A 14,339-nucleotide genomic window follows, 5' to 3' on the forward strand; every position below is an offset into this window, starting at 1 on the left:
GCTGAAATAAACCTTACAATGTAAAATGGACCATAATGCACATAATACAGTTATTTTTGTGCTAGTCAGTGTTTGAGTGAATGCCCATGTTTTCTCAAATTGAGTAAAATACAAAAATCAATGTAGCATGGGGAGAAAGGTCTGGAGCTGGCTTTAGTTTGTCCTTGTGTGAACAAAATGAATCAGCCTCTGCTCTGAGTGCTGTGTGAGGCTTCGCTGATGTGGTTCCTGTGGTTGCTCATTTGGACACCCTGTGGACCAGCAGTTTTATTTGAAGACAGCTGGATTTTAGGAGATGAAGAGGTATTTATACAGAGCAGCACACAAAGAGCTGGTATATTTTGGTATATTGGGTTATTTTGGTATATTTGGTATATTTTCCCCCCTTCAGCCTCTTTTTTAGTGGGCAAGAGGTTGATAGGCACTGGGTTTTATGTGTTACCCTTTGAACAACTCTGTCTGGCCAGTCCTTTCCAGTGTCCTGTGCCCAGGTCAGATGCCCCCAGTGATCCTGGAGCACTGTGATGAGTTGGGGAGGAGCATCGTCTCAGCTTCTGACTCCGGAACACATTTTCTGCACATGCTGTATGTTTTCTCCCTCTACAAAGAGTATTTAGCTGTTCAGTGAGACATAGCTCACTTGGAGCTAATGGATAGCTCAGAGACACCTTTGTGTGGGAAGTCAAAAAAAAAAAAGAAACATTTGTTTTGGTAGGAATTTTTTAGCTTGCTTTATAAACTGTGGATTTTACAGCCTCTGGCTTCTGGGAAAATATAGTTCAGGTAAATAAAGCAGAAAACTTGCTGCAGCAAACCTGATTGGAGACGACCTCTTCTACAACAGTAATAGGATTTTATTCATGTAGTACCTAATGCGTCTGCAAAAGCTATATCCCATGTATTTACTCCAAAGCAGTTCTGTCCTGAGGTACAAAGGATGTTGTTTACCCAAGGTGATGGAGGATTTCCAGATGTCTTCTGACTTTGGATTATCCCCAGGATGTTAGAAAATCAGGTCCAGGATTTATTCAAGAGGGAACAAGCAGCAGTGAGTTTATTCAGCAGAAGTTGCAAACAGTCAGTGCACAAATGAAAAGCCTCTGGATGTGAGCACTGGGATGTCTTTTAAAGGCTCTGTAATGTTGGGCACAGGATTTGTTCTTTCTGATGATGCGTTTTTATTAGAGGGGAAAACAAAATGTCAGTGTCGAGCCATATGACCCTGGGAGAGGGAGGGAGCAGAAACTTTCCAGTAAGGGTGGGAAGAAGGAGGTTGTTATGGGAGGAGTTCAGGAGTTCAGGGGAGTTAAATGGCTTTTTTGAATGAAAATGTAGAATGAATCCTTTAAGTTTTAGCTGGTGCAGTATGTTGAGATGTAGAAGGAGAAGGTGTGGCATTCACATTCTCTGAACAGAGACAGACATAATTCTCTCTTCCAGGATTTTTCCTGGAGAAGCACAGAGAGAAGAAGAGAAAACAATTCCTATCTCTACTTGCCGCTCCTGTTGTTTTTGCACACATGGAATGTGTTAGGAAGATTGTTTACCTGAAGTGATTTGTCAGTTGGATTCTATTGAGGATTGTTTTGTTTCCTTGGCCAATTGGGTCAAAGCTGTGTCCTGGCTGTCTCACACAGTTACAGGTTTTTCTGTAGTATTTTTTAGTATCTCTTTAGTATAGTTATGATATAGCATTAATGTAATATAGTATAGTTTTAATAAAGCAATTATTCAGCCTTCTGAATCAATGGAATCAGAGCACATTGTTCCCCATCTGGGGTTTGCCTCTTTCTTCAATAGAAGGTTCAGAAGAGATTTTTGGGATGGGGGTAGTTGGTTTATTACCCCTCGGGCTCGGCTTCTGTGCTGCTCTGAGATGGGGTTTGGGAGCTCTATCCCCCCTTCTCTATTTCCCATGGCTGGGCCTGTATCCTGCCCCTTTTGTCCCACTGGCACAGCAAGACGGGGCCAGCAGAGAGCTCTGCAAAGCCCAGCTCCATCACAGGCTGAGCAATATTCATAAGAACTTCAACCTTGTCCACCTGAGCTGCTCAGGAAAACATATTCCATCTTGCTATAAATACTAATACAAGACAGCTTCTTAAGCACTAAATTCCAAGCGAATATTTTGCATATAAACATTTATTTTCTTCACTGTTATCTAGCTCAAAGCTGACCATTTTTCTGACCATTTTTCTGCTAGAATGTTGCAGAAGCAACTTGGCTTTTTTTTTTTTTTTTCCCTGCTGGCTGTAGCAGTTCAGGTGGATTTATTTGCTATTACTTAGGGCATTAAAACAAGGATTTTACATTGGCTTCAGGAGGAATTTCTTGCCCTCTTATTTATGGCAGGTGTGCATTAATGGGGGAGCTGGTTTGGCTTCCATTCTGTTTTGCAGGGCTGATTTAGTCTTGCAACAATTTTCAACATCTTTGCAAGTGGCCAAACTATTTTTTGGCAATTATGCTAGATAGGAAGGGTGAAGATATTAATTTAAAAACTTGGAAAATGGGTTGGAAAATTGCACAGCCTATTTTCATCCCACACCTACTCCATACAGGTTGGTTTTTTTTTTTTTCTTTCTGGTGAAAAAAAATCCCAAGTTCATAAAACTTGATAGTGTAGCTTGAGAGGAACTGTAAAAAGTGCAGTCAGAGTCATTGTTTAAACACCCAATGTCAAAAAAATGGTTGTACCTGCTCTTGTGATGCTTTGTGTTTCTGGTATGGCAAACTCAGTGTGCAAAGAGCATGGTGAGGTACAGGCAAATTTTTTTGTGATTAGCAAAGTATGACCATTCTTATTTATTAATCATGGATACTTGGGGTTTGAGATGCTTTCAGTTCTGCTCTAAATCTGAAAATTTTAAGATAGAGGACAAAAAAATCAACATAGAAAAACAAATTTTGTTTTTCAATAGGTTTCAGAACTGATTTACAAGTGAATTCTCATCCTTAGTCCTCTGCGATTCCTTCATTGCAGAAGAATTTTTAATTTTTTTGTGTGAGTGATCCCAGCTTGATCTTGGAATAAGAACAGAGCTCTGGGCTTGATTCACTTATCCTCTGCTTTTGAGATGAGAATGTAGAGATGCACTTCAGATTGGCAGGAAAGGAGGTTAAATGTGTGTTTGAGGGGTTTGCTGGGCTCAGAATGTTGGCTTAGTGCCTCCGGCTGGTGTTCCTGTGCTGAGTGCTCCTCCTGCCCTTCATCCCTTGCAGATGTATCCAGGTGTGCAGCCAGGCTTCCTATGGTTCTTGTGTCTTGGGAATATTAAGACTTTTGTAAGGTTTCCCACTCAGTTTGGGGTTAAAGCTGTGACTTGCTCACTCTGTGCTGCTTTTGCTCCTGTGTTAATCACCTGCAATCTGTGACAGTAATGCTCAGAGAATCCTGGAATGGTTTGGGTTGGAAAGGACCCTAAAGCCCCCTCCAGGGCTCAGCCTGGAGGAGAAAAGGCTCTGAGGAGACCTTAGAGCACTTTCCATTTCCTAAAGGGCTATAAGCAAGATAGAGAGAGGCTCTGTGAAGGCACGGAGTGATAGGACAAGGGGGAATGGTTTTAAACTGAGTGAGGGCAGAGATTTAGATTAGATACTAGGAAGAAATTCTTTACTAAGAGGGTGGCACAGCACTGGAGTTGGTAACCGAGAGAAGCTGGGGGTGCCCCTGGATCCCTGGAAGTGTCCAAGGCCAGGCTGGACAGGGCTTGGAGAAACCTAGGACAGTGGAAGGTGTCCCTGCCCGTGGCAGGGGGTGGCACTGGATTATCTTCAAGGTCCCTTGCAACCCAAACCATTTTGTGATTCTTTTAATCGAGTCTCTACAATTACATGCCTTACATTTAACAGCCCATGGGGTGTTGTAGAGGGATCATGCTTCTCTCCTGTTCCCTTTAAGAAAGCAAACAGCTCTGATAATGTATGTGGAAAATAAGGGATTCCTTATGTTCTTCATGCCTTATCTTTCACACCCAAGTGAGGCTTGTGCTAGAATGTGAAGATGGAGGTGAGCTAGACAAAATATTAGCATGCTTTGATGCAAAACACAGATCTGAGTCCTCCAACTCTGACACTCCCAGCTTTGAACTTGAAATCAAATGTAGAGCCCACATTCTGGGCCCTGGCTGTTTATGATTTACACTCTGCTTGATACCAGCCTCGGAACTGGAAGTGGCAAGTGCTACCAGTCATGCTGTAAACAGGGATGGGGACTGTGCCAGTCTCCATGTGGCTGGGAACCTGGAGTGGAATCTCTGTTGCAGGAGGAGACTCTGTGTAGCTACTTAAAATGATACAAAGCTGCAATTATATTTCACCTTTGGAAAGCAAATGATCTTTAATTGTCTCCTGAAACTGCTGTTTGCCAAGATTAAATGTAGGATTAATGCCTGAAAGTAAGGATTTCTGCAGAAAAAGCAGGATAACCTAGGTCTGGGCTTTGTCCCATAGACCTGTACCTGCTTTTTGCTCTTGGGTTCAGCAGGCAGTGACGCTGTAATTAGCTCTCTATTGCATCAGGTGTCCATGCAGTGGTGTTTTACTGGGGCCCTGTGGTTCTGAGAGTGACCCCAAGCAAGGGGCTGTCGGGGAGAAAAGAGCTGATTTTCATTCTCAGTGAGTTTCAGGCTGGGGAAGGCGTTGGCTTGCCAGGATTGAATTCAGTGCTAATTGTCCTTACCCAGCTTGAGCCCTGCTGCTCAGAGCTGTCACTGCAGGGGATGGGGGCAATTAAACCTTCATGGCTCAGCCTGGTGAGCAGGGACTGGGGAAAAGCCACTGGTGGTGCTGCGATGATCTGTGTAAGAAATATATCATTTTAAAAGCATCTTATGGATCTTTCAAGTCTCAAACAAGCAGGAAGGGAAGGCTGTGGTTGGGAATGGCTGTTCCTTGCTGTTCTTCCCATTGAAATCTGAAGATTTCTTTTGATGTTGGGTATCTTATGAACGATACAAACTCATGTTCAAAAAGATGTGGTTTGGAAACTCAGTGCTGACTACATGAGAATAGATCCACATGTGATAAGAACTGTGGTGAAGCCTTATGAAATTTCTGGAAGGTCTGTGATGCTCAAAATGATGGTGAGTGAGATGTTCTATAGAACGTTCTCACTTTGTACACCCTCTGCACATGCTGAATTCAAAATAAAACATTTCCAGCAGACACCCTGAGCTAATTTCTTCCAGCATAAAAACCTGGTCTAGTGGAAGGTGCCCCTGCCCATTGCACTGGATTTGGAACAAGGTGATGTTTAAGGTCTCTTCCAAGCCAAACCATACTGTGATAAAGTCCTTTTCATTGTTAACTCACATTGCACGTGGCATCTTAACACCTGGCTGGAGGAACACTGCTTCCCCGAGGCAGCAACTAGGGAAATGAATGGTTATGTTTGTATAACTTTGAGTTCAAGGATATTTCTGTCAGACTTGAATGCATCAGTTGATTTGTGTTTATTTTTGGGATACGGGGAAAAATGAAGTTTTCCTGTAGGCTTTATTAGAGCATGGAGTGGAATATGTAAGGCAAGATTTAAAACTAAATAGCCTATTGTTTCCTGAGGTGTTTTCAATCATGAAGCCTTGCAGTTGGTTTCCCCTCCCCTCCATCTGCAGTGCTGAACCCTGTGAAACACATCCAGCTCTCTGCTGATACCTGACTCCCTTATCTCTGCACTCTTATGAATTGCAGAACATTTTCCAACCCTGGAAAATCACACTTTGCCTGTGACAAAATTCCTCCTCGTCTATTTGTGAAGTCTTGTGCCAGCCCTGTTATGAATTTGAAGCAAGTGGTGTGGCAAAGCACAGGGGAAGGTTCCTGGTGGCTGCAGGCTGCCGGTGCTGGGCAGGAGCACAGCCTGGCACTGACACAGCTGCTCTGCTCTGTGTGGGGTGTGAGTGCACTGGAGCTGGGCTCTGGCAGCTGAACACTGAGCGTTCCTAAAGCTGCTCTAAGGAGGATTTAAACACCACTAAGTCAGGCTTGTTTGCAGCTGAGCCTGCCTGGGTGTCATCTGGGTAAATAGAAGTGACTCCAGCTCCAGAGAGGATTATGAAATTGGGACCAAAGTGGTTTTCAAAATGAGAATTATAGAACCTCAGAAGGGTTTGGGTTGGAAGCGACCTTAAAACTCATCTCATTCTACCCTCTGCCATGGGCAGGGACACCTTCCATTAGACCAGGTTGCTCCAAGCCCTGTCCAACTTTGGATTTATGCACACCCAGGGATGGTGTGTCCACAAACTCTCTGGGTAACCTGTGCCAGTGCCTCTCCACCCTTATAGTGAAGGATTTCTTCACAATATCAAACCTAAACCATTCCCCCTTGTCCTGTCACTGCACGCCCTTGTGAAAAGTCCCTCTCCAGAAGGCTCCACTTTAAAATAAGAAAGAAATTAGAACTGGGGCTGGTTTTGCAGCTGTAATTTTCTGGGATGGCAGCAGCTTTGCTGTTTCAGTAGGTTTGGTCCCAGGCTTTTCCATCAGCTGAGCAGGGCAGTCAGCAATGGGACAGGTGGGACCTGGTGGCAGGACACAGTCCCACGGGGCAGGGGAAGCTGGGCCCAGGCCTGGTGTGGGAAGGAACTCCAGTCAATGGGATTTTCTGCTTGGATGGACAGGCTGCCTCGTGCTTGCTGAGCAGTGCTGGAGGAGCTGACATCTGTGACAGTCTCTGGGATCCTTATTCCCAGAGCAGACCACCTCCCTGTGCCCTGTGTGCTGCATGGTATGATAAGAACTGAGGGATAAGAATGGTCTTGATGCCAGGTCTTGCTTCACAAGGCAGGAGTGAGTTAAAAAAGCAACAAGAAGTCATGAAATCTGCCTTTTCCTCTAGCTCAGTAAAGGGACAGACAGCAGTGAGGGTGTCCCTGCAGACCCTGCTCCTGACCTTGGTGCTCATGCATGGAGTGGCTGTGTCATCTTCCTTGTCCTGCCTCTTCTCTTGTCCATAGCAAGAGATTGTTTTAGTCTTGAGGCATTGCTGAGTGAAAAAGGGGAGGAAAAAATCTATTTTATATAGAGAGAGCTAGTGCAGCTACCTGTCAGCTCCAAATCATCCCCAGATGGGAGGGGTTGCAGGAGGGGTGTGGAGAGGCAGAATGGGCTGTTATAAAGACAGGCACATCACACATCAGTGGGAATGTAGGGGAATAATGCAATGGATTTATAGGCTTCAAATGCCTTTCCCAAACTGCTATGCAGGCTGTCACCAAAATGGAAAATAGATATAAGGTTGTATAATGTACCCACAAAGTAGTGTGTGATTTAACAGCAGTACTTACCATTTGCATTGAAACAGGCTGCAATTGCTAAAATCAGAGGGGAAGCTTAAAGTCCTAATGTTTAATGGTGGATATGGCTGTAGAGAGCAAAATTCTGCTCACTGGGGCTGATTAATTCTGTATGGCAAAAGATATAAGATAAAGGGGTCTGCATACCGGGATCAATTGCTGTGGGAAGAAACATATGAACATATTTTTTTTTCCCTTGACAGGCAAGCTCTCAATCCTGAGACATTGGAGTGTTCTGCCCTCAGTTTTAAGGTTATGAACACACAAAATTCTGACAACTCTGTTATTCATCAGGGTGAAATCTTACTCAAATGTACCAAATGTATGGGCAGGCTAAATGGATCTATCAGCTGTGATTTGAGCAGAATATTCTGCCTTGTTAATTTATTTATTTAAGAGGATTAAAGAGAGTCTGAACAGCCATCCTGGGCTCCCTGAGGATTTTAGTAGTGCAGAGCAAGAAGGGCCATTACAGTGGAGTGATGAGATCTTTATCACAATTTGTTCTTGTATCTAGCTTAGGGCCTCGTGCTCGTGCCATTATAGGTTCTTCCAGAGGAACTTCTAAACCCAAAGTTAATTCATCACATCTCTTGATGGTCTATTTCCCTGTTTAATTACCACATTTTGAACAATAGGTACCCTTTTTTTTTTTTCCATAGGGATTTTTTAAACTTCTAATTTTCAACTCTTGCTGCCATTTCTAATTTAGAAAGCAGAAGACAAAGCACTTTCTTCCTCCACCATGCAAAGAAGGAGTAAAATTCTCCAGACTTGTGCACTTGCTTGTTCACCACTGGAGTTTTGAAAAATCCAAGCGGGTTATTTTTGTTATTTTTTAAATTATGTGCTTTCTCTCTTGCAGTGGGAAATAAACTTGTGCTTCCTAGTTTAGTTAATACCTCTCCCTTCCCCATGAAAGTTTTATGTCCTTGCAAGAGAAGTTCTGCAGTCGCAGACGATGACAGTTAGCAAAGTGTTCACATCTCCCCAGAAAATTGTGTTAAATTGGGCTCTGGGAAGGAGATAAGAGCTGTGCTTGTGCTCTCAATATTACATCTACATCTCTGGGGTTGTTACCATAGCTCAGTGATTTAAAAGAGTTAATATTCCGAGCTTTAAATTGGATAAAAACAGAGAGATAGATGGAATAAGAGGGGGGTGCCCCTGGTTAATGGGGACTAGAGTGCACTGGAATTGGTTGCTTAAATAACAACCAGGAGTGAACTTGTTCATCAGCCTACTCCTTTATGCTGATCTTTTCTTATTTTATTCTCCAATCTATCACAGCAATTATGCATCACTGAACAGCTGGGCATTAAACTATGAAGGCTTTTTTGATAGTTTCCAGTAGACTCAAACTGGTCCTGTTGGCCTGTTTTACCTTTCACAAAGAATTTGGACTCATGTAACCAAAGTTTGCTGGGGATTTCAGCATCTGAGCATACATCCCTCCTGCCCAGCTGGGAGAACCCCAGGCTCAGTGCTCTGGCCTTCTTGTCCTGGTGGAAAAATTGCTGTTCTTTATTCTTCTGAGTTCCTTCACCACTTGCCTTTTTGATTTTTTTCAAATTTATTGCTTCAGTATTAGAAGCATTTAATTAACTCAGTGAAGGAGGTTCCAAGGAGATTTAGCATTTATTAATGTGTATTTCTGTGTTTGATTTTGCTGTGTTTAGATCCATGGCAGTGCTGGCCACTAAAATTTTCCCTGGGACATTCGAGTTCCCCTGGAGCTGATGTGTAAACTCTCCATTCCCTATGGAAACCCTGGGCAGACATTCCAGTTTGCAGAGCAAAGACAACTTTCCACTTAGGGCAGTGCCTGGCCTGCAGGGAGATCAGGAAGATGGTTAAAAACCATAGAGTTTCAGTTTTGTGAGAAATTTCCTCATCTTTGTATTTGCATTTATTTTGCTTCAGAATGCCAATAAATATTTTCAATATTTCCAATCAGGATTATATTTTAAAAAATATTTTTGGGTATTTTTCTGTTTGTTTTCTGTCTGTGCTTTTAAATTAATAATGTTTCTTTCTTTTTTTTTTAATAATTCAGAAACATTAGATGGCTCAGTTTGTCTTTAAAATAGATTATTTGAAATAATTTAGAACAGCTGTTTTCAAGCGATTGAGTCATCTTATTTTTTTAGATTAGAATCTCTTGTTTGTTTTGTAATGAAATGCTTTGACACTTGGAACAAGAAATTAAGACAAATAGTCAGCATACAAACCACAAGACAGGTGTTTTTTCCAGCATCCTTCTTGTTCTAGAGAAGTGCCATATTTCTTCTCCAGACATGTTTTTGTGCTTTTATAAATTACTCCAGAGTCGGAAATTTCCACAGTTTCTCAAAAACTTTTCACTCCCTCATTCTCTGCAATTTCTCTTACTTCAGAAAATTGAGTTTGAATCAGTTGAGAAGACTGGAAACTCCTTGGTGCCTTCCTTTTACCTGGCTGTAATTTGGTGGAGCACACATGGAAATGAGCAGAGAAGCGATATATCGATTTTTGTAGGAGAAATCCTCCAGCCCAGGGCCCTGGGTACACACAAACCCACGAGTGTGGCACTTCTGAGTTATTCCAGAGGGGAAATCCCAGTGCCCAGCCCGTGCTGGCTGGGAGGAGGGTGGCAGAGCAGGGATGTGTGCCAGGCCAGCCCCAGGACACGCTGCTGGCAGGCCCAGCTGTGGCTGCAGCTGGAGTGGCAGCTGCTGTCGCTGTGCCTGCAGGTCCAGAGAGGAATAAGGCTGAGACAAAGCTCTCAGCTGTTGATCCACACTCAGGGCAGCACTCAGAGCTAAAAAACAGCAGATAGCTCCCTTGGAAGAAAAGAATGATTGGTTGTTTGTTTGGTTTTGGCTGAGCTGGAAGAGTTTGCCTTCTTTTCCAAGCGGACAGCTCTGTTTCCAGGGCTGCTTCCTCTGCTTCACCTGGGGTTTGGCTGCTTAAGCAGCAGCACTCAGCAATTACAGAAGCCCACAGACTTCTCAGCCACACAAACATTTGGGAAGAGGAGTGTAGAAGCCCTGGTTTTATAAATGGCAGCCTGGAGAACATCAGGTCCTCGTGGTGGTGAGGAGAGTGCTCCCAGAGTCAGGGGCTTTCCTGGCACTGTATCTGTGTCCCCTGTAGCCCAGGGGCTCTGCCGGCAGTGTATCCGTGTCCCCTTTAGCCCAGGGGCTCTCCTGGCAGTGTATCCGTGTCCCCTGTAGCCCAGGGGCTCTGCTGGCACTGTATCTGTGTCCCCTGTAGCCCAGGGGCTCTGCTGGCAGTGTATCCGTGTCCCCTTTAGCCCAGTGGTTCTGCTGGCAGTGTATCCGTGTCCCCTGTAGCCCAGGGGCTCTGCTGGCAGTGTATCCGTGTCCCCTTTAGCCCAGGGGCTCTGCTGGCAGTGTATCCGTGCCCCTTTAGCCCAGGGCTCTCCTGGCAGGGTCTCTGTGTCCCCTTTAGCCCAGGGATGTGGTATTTGCTGGGAGCCCAGGATGTTGGAAGGAACAGAGGAATTGAGAATGTGACTCCATGTTCTTAGAAGGCTAATTTATTATTTTATGTACTTATATTATATAAAAGAATGCTATACTAAAGCTATATTAAATAGACAAAGGATACAGACAGAAAGCTACGAAGAATGATAATGAAAGCTGGTGACTGACTCCTCAGAGTCTGACACAGCCGATGGTGATTGGTCATTAAGTAAAAACAATTCACCTGAAACGAACCAAACAATGACCAGGTGGTAAACAATCTCCAGACCACATTCCAAAGCAGCAAACACAGGAGAAGCAATCAGATTATTATTGTTTTCATTTCTCTCTGAGGCTTCTCAGCTTCCCAGGAGAAGAATCCTGGGCAAAGAGGACTTTTCAGAAAATATGACAGAGACACAGGGGCTCTCCTGGCAGGGGCTGTGTGCCCTTTAGCCCAAGGGCTCTCCTGGCAGGGGCTGTATGCCCTTTAACCCAAGGGCTCTCCTGGCAGGGGCTGTATGCCCTTTAACCCAAGGGCTCTCCTGGCAGGGGCTGTGTGTCCTTTCCTGCCCACTCCAGTTGCTCAGAGCCCTCCTGGAGGGAAGCAGAGAAGAGCTCAACCCTTATGAGAGCAAGAATTGGTTGTTGTTTCCGCACCATTTGCACTTATCAGCCCCTAAATATTTCTGCTGCTGGACTGGGTGACACATGCACAGCTTTGCACTGTTATATTTCTATTCTCTGGGCTGCATCCAGGTACTGTTAATGTGGTAAAGTCAAATGTTCAGTTTTGGGGACAAGGGTGGCTCTGAATGTCCCCACACCGCCTGGTTTCACAAGGTCTGTGTCTACTGGGAAGAGCCTCTGCTGCAGAAAAGGTAAACTCCCATTTGGCTGTGCCACAAATCTCACTGCTGGAGTTTATATATCCTGAAAAGAGCCCTGGGAAATCCTGAAGCCTGATTTGAGTGAGCAGCTGCTCTGAAAATTGACCCACACTACAATATCAAATTGGGGACATTGTCTCAAGTGCTCTTTCCTCCTTCTCTGCTACTTGTGAGTTGACCCAGGTTGTTTTAAGGTCCCTTGTACTCATTCTCTGCTACAGTCAACAGAAAAAATAAAGACTGGGTTGGTTTCTTTGTTTGTTTGTTTTAAATCAGTGAGTTGCTTTTTTCTTTAGCTGTTTTGATTTTTTTTCTTTTTGAAAGCTTTTGTAGCTCTTTTTGCCTTAAGGGGATAGGGAGTTTTTTGAGGTTTTTTAATAAGGAAAAATAACTGTTTCTGTAATGATTGTAGAACTGCTGAAGGTAGCAGAATACATTTATTTATATGGACAGAGATCAAGGATAAGTGCATCTTTCACTTGTATTTATAACCTTCAGTATAATGTGCTTGAAAATAAATACTACTGATTTTGCATAGGCCACTGCCTGACCTGGGCATCCTGTGAATGTGCTGTTCAGTGCCCCAGGTGTAGGAAGTTCCTTTACTTCTCCCCCAGTTCCCATTTTTTTCTGATTCCCCTTTGTGGTTTTATAGAATTTCTATTTCTCCAGCTCTTGATGTGCCAACAGAGCATAGAAGATTGCATTGGTTCATTCCTACATAACATTAAATTAAATGCATTTTTCTTTCTGGATTTTAGCTATGGCATGGACAGGGTCATGTCTCTTGATTTAAGTACTTGTTTCTCAATTTAATTCCAATGGTTTTCTTACAAATTCCCTTGCCTTGAAGTGCCTTGATGCAATAAGAACTCTCAAAATACTGTCCCATGCCATGCTGGTTCTTGACTCTCTGAGGGAAAAGCAGAGATTTTCCTCCTGGTTTTAATTTTTTGTTTGTTTAAGAACCATTATGCTCAGAGGTCTCTCTCTCTCAGGTGTCTGGCATGTAATAAAAATTTAAACCCAGATTGTAATTCCTGGAAAAATTAGCTGGTTTTCAATGGAATCACCTGCAAGCTGTCTAATTATAATTCCTTTAAGAGTTCTGCTTCTGTACTTTCTTGTTGCTGGTATAATTCATGCCCTTTCTCTGTTACACTGCCTTATCTTGGATGTCAGCTCTGTCTAAATGTTCTTCTCTGTCCAAATAATAGGATTCACATGCTCTCACCCTTCTCTGGTGTCAGTAACATCAGTCTTGGTCTCTTATTTATCCTGTTATTATTAAAGCCTCCTTTTTTAAACACTGGATATTTATTTTTCCTCAAAATGCAACATTTCCCTCCTGTCATAAAGCAAGTGACTTAAAGATTTTCAAAGGCTCTTTCAGAAAGACTGGGAATTAGATTTTTGTGGAGACCTTAATAAAAAATTGAAGACCTCATGTATTAACATACATTGATTTATTCATAGTGTTTCATTACAAATAAGTGAGGATCCTATAATATCAAAAAAGGTTAGGGGAGCAGCAGAGCACGGTACATTATATTGACAGCTCTGTGGAAATTGAGCTGCCTTGGGATTGAATTTGGAACTCAGGCAAGGAATTGGCTGGTGAATAAGTCATGAGTTTCCCTTGAAGTGTCTGTACATCAGGAGGGTTGCCGTGGGTGAGCATGCTGAGCTCAGGCAGGTTTCGAGGTGTGCTGGCACCCGCTCCAGGTGTACTCAGGACATCCTCCAGGTCTGGAATCCTCCTGGCTTCAACCAGGTGTAAACCAGACTGCACCACCTGTAAATCTGTGCTCTGAGGCTCAGAATGAGGGCAGGGAAGGGACAGCAGAAGCTGGTTTCCAAAGAGAGAAGGGCTTTTGTCTTCAGACGTGGTGATATTTATTTCATTTTAACACATTATTTCATGTCAGCACATTCTCTGTAGCACAGGGAAAGGTCTCCAAAGCTTTTGTTGTCAGAAGAAGGCTTCCATTGTTTTCAGCTGCCTTTTGAGGAGATGATTTGCCAAAAGGACACGTATCCCTGTTTGCACTGAGGGTGGTTTTCATGGGCTGTGGGGGCTTGCATGGGTGATTCTCATGTGAAAATCCTGCCGGCCGTGCTGTGTGCTCTGGTTTGACAATACAAGTTCTGAGCTTGGGAGCACAAAGATACAACAAAAGATGTAAAGAGTAAGTCAGCACGTGCTGAGGCTTCAGCCAAGAGAGGAAATTAGTTTTTCCCTGAGTAAAGCCTTGGAAAAATTGTCATGTTGGTTTGACAGCACCCAAACACAAAACAGCTCGTGGGAGATACAGAAATCATCCTGAAATAATTCCTTGTGTTTGCAGTTCAGCCTCGAGAGGTGACGCCGCCGGGGAGCAGGGAGAGGCCAGGTGCAGAAGGGCCCTCGTCACCTCCTGTCCTTGTTCTCCATTTGCAGATCACATACAAGGCCGTTGGGTCTCTGGATCCCAGTGCTGACCTGTCCAGCCAAAGAGGGAAAGTCTTCAAGCTGCGGAATGAAACCCATCACCTTTTTGTGGGGCTGTACCCAGGCACCACCTACTCATTCACCATCAAAGCCAGCACAGTCAAGGGCTTTGGGCCACCCATCACCACCCGGATTGCAACAAAGATTTCAGGTACTGAAAGAAGAAAAAAAAACACTCTAGAGCTTTGTGCTT

At 43.8% G+C, this 14,339-nt stretch overlaps 1 protein-coding gene across 10 annotated transcripts in view; it reads left to right on the top strand.

Annotated features, from left to right (window-relative positions):
- Positions 1 to 14,339, top strand: part of PTPRT (protein tyrosine phosphatase receptor type T) — a 450,746-nt gene that overhangs the window by 316,664 nt on the left and 119,743 nt on the right. For all 10 annotated transcript variants that reach the window (XM_038158539.1, XM_038158540.1, XM_038158545.1 and 7 more), the window contains exon 10: positions 14,096 to 14,297. In XM_038158539.1, coding sequence (XP_038014467.1) covers positions 14,096 to 14,297 — 202 coding nt within the window. The remainder of the gene's footprint in view (positions 1 to 14,095; positions 14,298 to 14,339) is intronic.

The sequence above is a fragment of the Motacilla alba genome, chromosome 20, assembly GCF_015832195.1.
Source record: "Motacilla alba alba isolate MOTALB_02 chromosome 20, Motacilla_alba_V1.0_pri, whole genome shotgun sequence".
Taxonomy (NCBI): domain Eukaryota; kingdom Metazoa; phylum Chordata; class Aves; order Passeriformes; family Motacillidae; genus Motacilla; species Motacilla alba.